This window comes from Stegodyphus dumicola, chromosome 7, assembly GCF_044657685.1.
Source record: "Stegodyphus dumicola isolate Sdum_Otavi_A_Nest chromosome 7, ASM4465768v1".
Taxonomy (NCBI): domain Eukaryota; kingdom Metazoa; phylum Arthropoda; class Arachnida; order Araneae; family Eresidae; genus Stegodyphus; species Stegodyphus dumicola.
Genome location: NC_140774.1, coordinates 165868917 through 165879972, shown reverse-complemented (window position 1 = coordinate 165879972; position 11056 = coordinate 165868917). Strand labels below are relative to the sequence as shown.

General features: G+C 33.1%; 1 protein-coding gene across 1 annotated transcript; it reads right to left on the bottom strand.

The window, feature by feature from the left end:
- Positions 1–613: 613 nt before the first annotated feature.
- On the bottom strand, positions 614–9576 carry LOC118204521 (uncharacterized). The gene is made up of 2 exons (XM_035376834.2): positions 9383–9576; positions 614–1090 (listed from the first exon to the last, which is right to left on the bottom strand). The coding sequence occupies exons 1-2, from the start codon at positions 9459–9461 to the stop codon at positions 705–707; spliced, it is 465 nt and encodes a 154-aa protein (XP_035232725.1). The 5' UTR covers positions 9462–9576; the 3' UTR covers positions 614–704.
- Positions 9577–11056: the final 1480 nt, after the last annotated feature.

Here is an 11056-nt window from a genome sequence, read left to right as displayed (position 1 = left end):
ATTTTATTATATATATATATAATGTAAAAAATACGATGGCTTTGCTCTACGCGAACAGGCAACCTCTAATTAACTTTCCGCAATTTAGAATCTCTCCCTAGACCAGTACCTTCAAGAACATTCTAACCTATTACGTAACCGCTACTATAAATAAAGAATGCGCGCCGTTTTGCGGATAGAAGCTTTACTCTTCCTCGGCTGTTAGGATCTATGCTACTGCGCTTCTCATCTGCCTTCCTTTTTTTAGAATTAGTTATGACGCATAAAGTTTAAATTCAATTGTATTTAGTTTAAATCACTATTGAATATGTAATTTAGAGAATTTCATATGAAGTAAAGCACGATCTATGGTGAAAATTGAATTAAAGCTATGGAATAAAGATGTGCACTTAAAAGCTAAATCACCTTGTCTCGTCATTTGGATTTGCCTTACCACTCTGCAAAAGCAATGCCTGAACTTTGATGCCAAGCTTCATCATATATATATATATATATATATATATATATATGCAATTCTTTTTCCCTGTTAGTTTATAATCCATTTTTTAAATTGAAATAAGTAAATTAAATAAAAAATTTTAATTAAGTCTAAATCATATGGCACGAAATTATGCATAAAATTGATTAATAGCAAACTGTGATGCAGATTATGATTCAATGAAAGTAAAATCAGTTATATAAAATAATTAGAAGCATGTTGAGTACTATTTCTGGGGCCTTCCTGGAGGATTTCCAGGAGGAGGGAATAAAGTAGGCAAATCCGGCACATTTCTTTTCGCTTGCTCATCTAACTGTTCAACCTTTCCTCTAGAGCAATTTCGGCAAACCTCTCCAGCATTGGCTATTGATATATCGCTATCGGAACTATAAGATTCTTCCGTCTCTTCCTCATCTTCTTCTTTTTCCTCGTCTCTCTCGTCTTCAATGTCATTCTTGTCGCGTTTGCGTTTCCTCCGCTTGGCAGTTTTCTTTTTGCCCCCAATGTTCCTCTTGGATCTTTTTCTCTTTGAGCATGATGTGGTAGTTTTTTGCGCCCTTTGAGATGCTTTTTTTCTTTTCGCTTTACTTTTCTTTCGTCTATCAGCTCTTCCTGAAAGATTAGGGCAAATATCAAATAATATTGAAATGCCGTAAGATACTGACTACCACATAAATGGTCATATATTATTTTTTAAGCTTTAAAAAAAATCCATAGTTACTTCATGTATGGATTCCTATAAACAAGTGCTCCGACAGTTAAAAAATTGTATTTTGCACAACATTTAACAACTTTCTATGTAAACTTGCATAATTATGGTAAATTTTACTTTGAAGAACCTTTTTTCTTAGCCCAAAGGAGCCTTAGCCCAGAAGGGGTATTAGTCTCAAAGTGGCATTTTGAGTTGGTTAACTGTAAACGGCTTATCACTTTTTAAATTGTTGCCACCAAATATTATCGTTCTGTATTATATTTAAAGAAATAAAGAAGAATCTACATGAATGTATGCATGTGTCACGCATTGTGAAAAAACGACGTTACCTACAGCCATCAGATATTAAATAACGTAATCCTCTACCCGAACATGGGCACTTGGAGGTCCGAATTTTGAATTTCAAATTTGTTTTATTATCTATTTCGTAATTTGTAAAACTTTAATGAATTTTTGATTAACAAAGCGATTTCAAAGTGAGCAGTGGCAATACTGTGCGAAAAAAGCATTTTTATATCCAGCTCGCGAGACAGTCTATCGCTTAAAATAAATTGGGATTTATTTTTCTGTAAGTGATGTAATGTCTAAAAGAATCATTATTGACTCCACAGTTACTTCTCACATGTGTTCGCAAGAGGAATGGTTTTCTTCATTCACTCTCAAGTCATCCATTTTACATGTGAAAGGTGTTTTGACCGTATTTCCAGCAAAATATCCAGTAATGTTCAACTAACACTCAAAGATGTGCTTTTCGTTAGGTTAATTTTCACTGCTTTTATTTAAAGTTTTCTCGCTGGAAAGTTTACCGACAAATAAATATCTTCAAAAGATGTCATACGCGTGTTCATTAAATACGATTCAAATGAAAATTAGTAATCAGAGCAGTATTTCACATCATTTCAAATCTAAGTTAGTTTGTGATACTAGATTCACGAGAGTTACTTGCCCTTCAAAACACCTGAAAGAGTCATTAAAAGAAGTTTTCACTAAAGAAATAAAGTTTCTGCGCTTTTGTGTTAATTTAGAGTATACAATTCGTGCAGAAGAACGCATGATGACGCCCATAAACCGGGTATAAACAGTATTACATAAAATTCTTGTGTTTTAAATGTTCTATTTGACATCCCTTATTCTGAACTATCTTTCAAGACCTCAATTCCAGGATAATAATGCCTTTTGAAGTGGCAGAAGAGGTATTCTATCCCATTCCTCCCGAACAGCTTTCCAGAGTCCTGTTAGGGTTTTGGGATAACGTTTGGATAATGCAGTTTTTAAAAGTCCGAAAGCACAAAAATCCATAGGTGACACATCGGGAGATTTAGTAGGGATATCAGTGAAGGGTATGGCCTTGATACCAGTTTTTTGTTCCATTTCTTTTAGGAAATTTACAGTGGATTTTTATGTGTGACTGCTAGCTTTGTCCTGATGGACTCTCACAGATTGATGGCACTGTGGGTAAAGCGATGGTATTTCATTCAGAAAAATTGCCGATAAAATATGTTCCTGATAGTATTTGGAGTTAATCTTGACATTTTTTTGCACTCTCTTTATTTTTAACTTGCCATTATAAGAAAAACCAGCAACAATCATGAATCCCTTAGGAAAACTTTCTTTCGATTCTTTGAACCATGTACTTAAAATTTTTACTCCCCTTTTATGATAATAAATGTGGAAATCATACCGTCCAATGCTGAATGAGAATTGCCCGTTATGACGTCATCAGTATAGCTTCACCCAGCGCAGTAAGAATCATCCCAGACAGCACTGAGACCTGGTCGAGAGTGGAGGGCAGACGTGAGCAGACGGCTCACACGTCTTCAAGAGTTATTAACTTGATGTTATGCCTTAAAAGGACTTATCTTATGTTAATCCTGCATACCGTTAACTTCATCTTTATATACTTTTCTTAATTATTTTATTTCTTTATATTAAATAAACATTTAAATATTACTTCGTGCTCTCATGCTGTGAATTAAGTCAAATTCTACAAAAAAATATGGCGACCAACCGTGCGGCCTCGAATTCCAAAATGTGCGAGTAGTAGAACTGTCCTTTGAACTACTGAGTGAAAGTTATTCTATTTATTGGATTACTCGTATAAGGTGTAGATTACCCAATTGACGACGATCATCTGTCGGGTGAGTACAAAACTTTCTTTCCAATATGAAGTTAGTAGAAATTCCAGAATTGGAAGCAGCTTTAAAGAACCGTAAAAGTTCTGAAATCAAAAGTTTGCATAAGCTTATTTTTAATACTGATGGAGACCGAAATAACCGGAAAAGATTACGTGAATTTTCTGGCTTTATATTTAAACCAGATTCTGAAGAATTTAATAAGAAAATAGATACAGTGCAGAATAGTTTTACTTTGAATGAGTTAATTAAAATTTGCAATGTACTGTGCATAAATTCAGAAGGTTTAAAAACGGAAGTCGTAACCCGAATTGTCTCTTACCTATGTGATTTATCTGTATTATTTGAAAATGTTTTGCATGAAGAAAATAGTGATATTGAAGATGAAACTATTAATAAATTTTCTGAAGTAATGCTTGATGATAATCAAAGAGACAATCCTGGTTTTAATGAGTCTCAAGTAAACAACAGTATGCAGCTTCCAATTCAAGATCATTTTAAACCTCATCTTAGTTTTTCTGATATTGAAAGTATTGTTAATCCTTTTTCTGGTAATGCATATGAAAATGTTGATAAATGGATTGATGAATTTGAAGATGTTATAAACTCTTTGAAATTGAGTGATTTGCATAAATTAGTTTTTGCTAAAAGATCATTAAAAGGTAAAGCGAAACTATTTATTCAGAGTGAACCTAAAGTTAATGACTGGTGTAAGTTAAAAAAGCTTTTGAAATCTGAATATGGTAAAGCTTTTAATTCTGCTGAATTGCATGAAATGTTATGTAAACGTAAATTAATGCCTAAATCTTTAGATGAGTATTTTTTGAAAATGAAAGAAATGTGTTCGCGAGGTAACATTGAAGATGCTTCATTAATTAAATATGTTATTGATGGTATTCCTGATTCTGTGGTTAGGAAAACTATACTGTATGGTTGCGAAACAATAGCTGAATTTAAACAAAGGCTTAAAATTTATGATAAAATGAGATCAGACAATGATAAGTTTAAAAATCCGAAACCGAAAGTAGACACTCAAGTTAAAGATAGAAGTAAGCTTTCGTCATCAAACCGAAATCAATCTAACGTTAATAAGGTCAAATGTTTTAATTGCCAGGAATTTGGGCATTATTCAAAGCATTGTGTAAACAAATCAAAGGGTGTAAAATGTATAAAATGTAAGAAGTTCGGGCATTATTCAACGAACTGTCCAGAGCAGACTCCCGAAACACAACAAGCAGCTTTATTACAACGAATTTCTGACAAGCATAGAATTATGAAGACTGTAGAAATAAATAATCATTTAGTTAATAGTTTAGTTGACACTGGTTCAGATGTAACGATATGCAGCGTAGAGTTATACAAGCAGATTGGTTCTCCTAATTTAAATTGTAGCGATATCACATTAAACGGAATTGAATCAAAGCAAACGTACCCCATAGGCTTTTTCATTTCTGATATTTCAATTGATAGTTTTTCACTGCGTACGAAAATTTATGTTGTTAAGTCATTATGTAATCAAATTGTATTAGGTTTGGACGTATTGAATCAGTTTAACTTCTCTTTTACCGAGAATGGCCTTCAAATAATTTCTCATCGGAATAAAAGTAATGTAAACTTGATAACTGCTGAGTCATCTCGAAATTCTAACGTTCGTTGCATTATGGGAAATTTGAATATTGCTGTCTCATTGAAGAATGCTTATGATCCTTCGCGATCGTCTGGCGTCTCTGTTAATGTAAACAAAAGTCCCGAAAGCGGAAGTAGCTCGACGTTTAATTACCTTTCACATCTGGTGAATACTATTTCTGTCAACGAGATTGATTTATCGCATATTTCGAATGTAGAACATAAAGAAAGACTGGGTAATTTAATTAATTCGTACCAACCTCGGAAAAATAGACAATCTGACAAGATGCAAATAAATTTATGCGATGATATTCCTGTCTGTCAAAATAGAAGATACATGTCTTTCGCGGAACAAAAAATTGTTGACGATCAAATTAAGGAATGGTTAAAAGAGGGCATAATAAAGCCTAGCAATTCTAATTATTCGGCGCCTATTGTTTTGTGTAACAAGCGTAATAATTCGAAACGTTTATGCGTTGACTTTCGGAAATTAAATAAGAAGATTATTAAAGATAAATTTCCACTGCCTTTAATTCCGGAAGTACTTGATCGCTTAGAACAGTCCAAAGTCTTCACGACACTAGATTTGAAAAATGGCTTTTTCCATGTAGACATAGATGAAAATTGCACCAAATATACCGCATTTGTAACACATAATGGTATCTACGAATTTCTTAAAGCTCCTTTTGGTTTATGTATTAGTCCAAATGTTTTTCAAAGGTACATTTATTCAGTATTTCGTGACTTGTTAAATGAAGGTGTACTAATTATTTATATGGATGATATAGTCATACCGGCTAATGATGAAATTGAATGTTTAGACAAATTAGAAAGAGTATTCAAAACTGCTTCGGAGTATGGATTACAAATAAATTTCAAAAAGTGCCAATTCTTAAAACGTAAAATTGAATTTTTGGGACATGTAATTGAAAACGGAACTATTCGACCATCGCCTTCCAAAACCGTTGCTGTTCGAAACTTTCCACAACCGCGTAACTGTAAACAACTACAAAGCTTTTTAGGACTAACGGGATATTTTCGTAAATTCATTCCTCAGTATGCTAAAATAGCTAAACCTCTTAGCGACTTGCTTAGAAAAGGTATTGGTTTTAAGTTCGATTCCGAACAACAGGAAGCTTTTTGCAGATTAAAAGAAATTCTCTCTCAGGCACCTGTTCTACACATATTTAGGCAAGGATATCCATTAGAACTCCATACTGATGCTAGTAGTCAAGGCTTTGGTGCGGTATTACTCCAATTGTCTGATGATGGTAATTATCACCCAATCCAGTATATGAGTAAGAAGACTTCACCGCAGCAAGAGAAACTCTGTAGTTACGAATTAGAAGCCCTTGCAGTAATAGAAGCTCTGAAGAAATTTCGAAACTATTTGTTAGGGACTAAATTCAAAATTGTAACTGATTGTAGCGCTTTTCAGAAAACTTTAGATAAGAAAGATTTAACTCCTAAAATTGCGAGATGGGCAATGTTTATTGAAGAATTCGATTACGAAATTGTACATCGTTCAGGAAGCCAAATGAAACATGCTGATGCTTTAAGTAGAAATGCTTTAATTTTAACATCATGCACATCCGATATAACTGAGAAGATTCGGTTAGTACAACAACAGAATGAAGATGAACATGTGAAGTTAATCAAGAATTTAGTTGAGAAGGGAGAAGAAAATGGATTCTTCGTGAGAAATGATATTTTGTAGAAATTTGAAAATGGTAAAGATCTTCTAGTAGTGCCAGAATCCTTACAGAATGAAATCATACAGAAGGTACATAAAAAAGGTCACTTTGCTGTAGATAAAACAGTGAATGCTGTAGAGCAAGAATTCTATATTACCAGACTGAAATGCAAAGTTGAAAAAGTAATTGCTAACTGTATAGAATGTATACTGTACAACAAGAAGCAAGGAAAAGCAGAAGGATTTCTTCATCCTGTACCAAAAGAAAACGTTCCCTTGAGTACGTATCATATCGACTTTATTGGACCTCTTCCATCGACGAACAAGAGATACCAACACATTCTAACTGTTGTCGATGCTTTTACGAAATTTACTTGGTTCTATCCAGTGAAATCACCAACTACGCAAGAAGTTATTTCAAAATTGAAGCAACAACAGACTGTATTTGGAAATCCAGCCAGAATAATTTCAGATCGAGGTAGTGCCTTTACATCGAAAGAATTTTTAGCTTATTGTACTGAAGAAGGAATAGAACATGTCAAAATTACTACCGGTATTCCAAGAGGTAACGGACAAATTGAGCGAATTCATAGAATTTTGATTCCTGTTTTGTCAAAATTATCACATGAAGATTCAACGAAATGGTTTAAATATGTTTCAGATGTCCAGAGGATAATCAACAGTACAACTACGAGAAGTACAAAATATTCACCGTTTGAGCTTCTCATAGGCACGAAAATGAAGAATAAAGAAGATTTGAGAATTAGTGAAATATTGAATGAAGAATATCTAAAACAATTGATACAAGAACGTGATGAAATGAGAGAAGATGCGAAAAACAACATTTTGAGGATTCAAGAAGAGAATCGAAAACAATTCAACAAGAAACGTAAGAAACCGAAACTATACAAGATTGGCGACTTGGTAGCCATTCAGAGAACTCAATATGGGACTGGTTTGAAACTACGACCTAAGTTTCATGGACCGTATAAAATCATAGCTGTAAGATTAAATGACAGATATGAAGTCGAGAAAGTAGGATGCCATGAAGGACCAAATTTGACATCTACTGCGGCTGACCATATGAAGCCATGGTCAAATTGATTTAATGCTTGTATCAGCTCAAAGCCTAAGGACCTGATACTCTTTTTTTCTTTTTTGTTTTTTTTATTATCTTTGCAGGTACATGATAGTGATGTCCATTCAACAGACATCGAGGACGATGCCTCTTCAGGCTGGCCGAAGCTGTGGAAATCATACCGTCCAATGCTGAATGAGAATTGCCCGTTATGACGTCATCAGTATAGCTTCACCCAGCGCAGTAAGAATCATCCCAGACAGCACTGAGACCTGGTCGAGAGTGGAGGGCAGACGTGAGCAGACGGCTCACACGTCTTCAAGAGTTATTAACTTGATGTTATGCCTTAAAAGGACTTATCTTATGTTAATCCTGCATACCGTTAACTTCATCTTTATATACTTTTCTTAATTATTTTATTTCTTTATATTAAATAAACATTTAAATATTACTTCGTGCTCTCATGCTGTGAATTAAGTCAAATTCTACATAAATGGCTCTTTTTTTGTTACAATCATTTAAATACACCCATGCTTCCTCGATTGTGACAATTGTTTTCCATTTTTTCTTTGGATAAGTGTTTCTCATATAGAATTCTGCAGCGTGTCCTGCGTTGAGCGATATGCTTTGGAAGAAGACGATGCACATTGCGTTTTTTCGCTTTCTTAAGATTTAAATCAACGTTTATCATTTTGTTTACAGTGTACACCGAGCATTTTTAATGATTTTGCAACTGTCCTTTGACTAGGGGGATTTTCTTTTAACATTAAACAACGTACCTTTGCAATAGTCGAAGATGTCCGTTTTTTCCTTGGATACTTGTTTGGAATTTTTGTCCCACTTGAGGCTCCAATTTGACGTTTTTTTTTTTTTTTTTTTTTTTTTTTTTTTTTTTTTTTTTTTTTTTTTCCTTTCTTGTTGATGATATTACCTATCGACGCTTTATATATCACAAAACCATGACTCTCACATCGTTTTTGGATAACGGAGTATACATATTTATCTTCGGAGAGCGTAAATGTAGCCTTCGAACCACTGCTTTGTTAAATTCGCCATTTTGAATAAAAACAAAACTTTCAAAACACAGACGATAATTTTGACTTTTAAAAACATAGTACAACTGCAATTACTTCTTTTGCAGCAAACGATTTTTTATTACCGCTTACCAAAATCGTCTAAAAATGTGCAAACAGCCTCTGTACAATAACACGAAATGAAACCATAAACAAATTCTGATGATATACTTTAAATTAAATCTCTAGAAAACATGAAATTATCTTTATCTTTTGTATAAAATAATTATTAGTGATGAAATGAGAAATATAGGAAACATAAACCAAACCATAACTTATGATGTGTTTTGCGTTTCCTAAACAATTATAAATCGAAACAAAATATTGCCTACTAAAACTATTTTTAATTGCATTTAGAGATATTTTTCTACCTATACTTTGCTATAATCTCATCAAATATGCACATTATTATTAGTATAGTTTTGCAAAGAAGAATAGTATTAAAATTCCTTGAAAATTTTCTCAATTTTTTAAACACATAAAAGCCATAATAATAATAAAATGCTGAACATGCCTTGAAAAAATGCATGTATGCTTTTGTCAAATAAAATTCGCTCACATAACCAATAAATCTGAAAAACTGCACTTACTTTTACACTCCGAAAGTCTAACAGTGGCGATGCCCTTTCTTGCAGGAACTATTGACGGCGCTTTCTTTTTTGTACGCATTTTATTTGATTCGAAAAAAATCTTTTACCAAAACAAAAAATATCCCATACGACTCACAGAATGTTAACATTAAATATGATATTTATATTTAACCTAGAACTTGAATTTTCACGTGTTTTATTTCTCACGTGATGCCATTTTTAGTCCAAAGGTACAATTTGCCCAGAATGACTATTAATTTCGTTTTGGCATTTTGCGGCGATTCACTACAAGCGTTGTTTCCAAGGAGTTCACTTTCCAGTTGGTTGTTGCCACCAAATATTATCGCCCTGTGTTATATTTAAAGAAATTAAATAATGAAGAATCTGCATAAATGTGTGTACGTTTCTCGCATTGTGATAAAACAACGGTACCTAGACCCATCAAATTTTGAATAACGTAATGCTGCTGCGAATATGAGCATCAGGAAGCCCAAATTGAAATTTGTTAGTCCAAAGGGATTTGAATCCCGAAGGACTATTAGTTTCGTTTTGGCATTTTGCGTCGGACTCATAAATGTCGGTTCACTTTTCAAACTGTTGCCACAAAATGTTAGAGTCTTGCATTATATTTGAAGAAATTAAATAATGAAAAATCTGCATAAATGTATGTATATTTCTCGTATTGTGATAAAACAACGGTACATAGAGTCATCGAATTTTGAATAACGTAATCCTCCAACGAATATGAGCATGTGGAAGACTAAATTTGAAATTTGTTTTATGATCGATTTCCTATTTTTTAAAACTTTGACGAATTTTTGATTAACAAACTCAAGGATTTCAAAGCGAGCAATGGCAACGTTGTGCAGAAAAAACATTTTTATCTCCAGCGCGTGAGTCTGTATCGGAAATTCTAAAGATATGCTCGTTTTAAAACTATTTTGCGATATTGCTGTTGCACTGGATCTTATGGTTTAAGTGCGAGGAACATGATATTTAATAAAGAAAGGTAGCACACAAAATGTTAAAAAACGCCCCTTTAGACGTAATTTAAAATCTGAAACATTTCAGATTTTGTTTTTCTTTTATTATTAATTTCATATTTTGTAAAATTTTAACGAATTTTTGATTATCAAACTCAAGGATTTCAAAGCGAGCAATTGCAACGTTGTACAGAAAAAACATTTTTATCACCAGCACGCGAGACTGTGTATCAGAAATTCTAAAGATATGCTCATTTTTAAATTATTTTGGGATATTGCTGTTGAACTCAATTTTGTGTTTCTCAAAATATTAAAACATAAATTTAATAAAAATACAATTGTTTAGAACGGAGCAAAAAAATGGCTCACATAAGTGATGGGACACCATTACTACTACTACGTACTACAATACAAATATTTTTTTTGAATTTTTATTTTTACTCAAAAGCAATTGGCAATAATTTATAAAATCGTCTGCAGTATTTCTCTCTAGTTTGTTTTGGAATTTTTGTGTTTTTTAGCTTTGTGCAGCCATGAATGCTAAACGAAAAGAAACTTTGCCTGAAATTCGAGAATTAGTTATTAATTTGCATATTGAACGTGGAAAATCTATTAGAGAAACCGCTGAAACAGTTAACTTGAGTCATTCAACAGTTTTCAATATCATTAAACGATATAAAAAGAATCATAT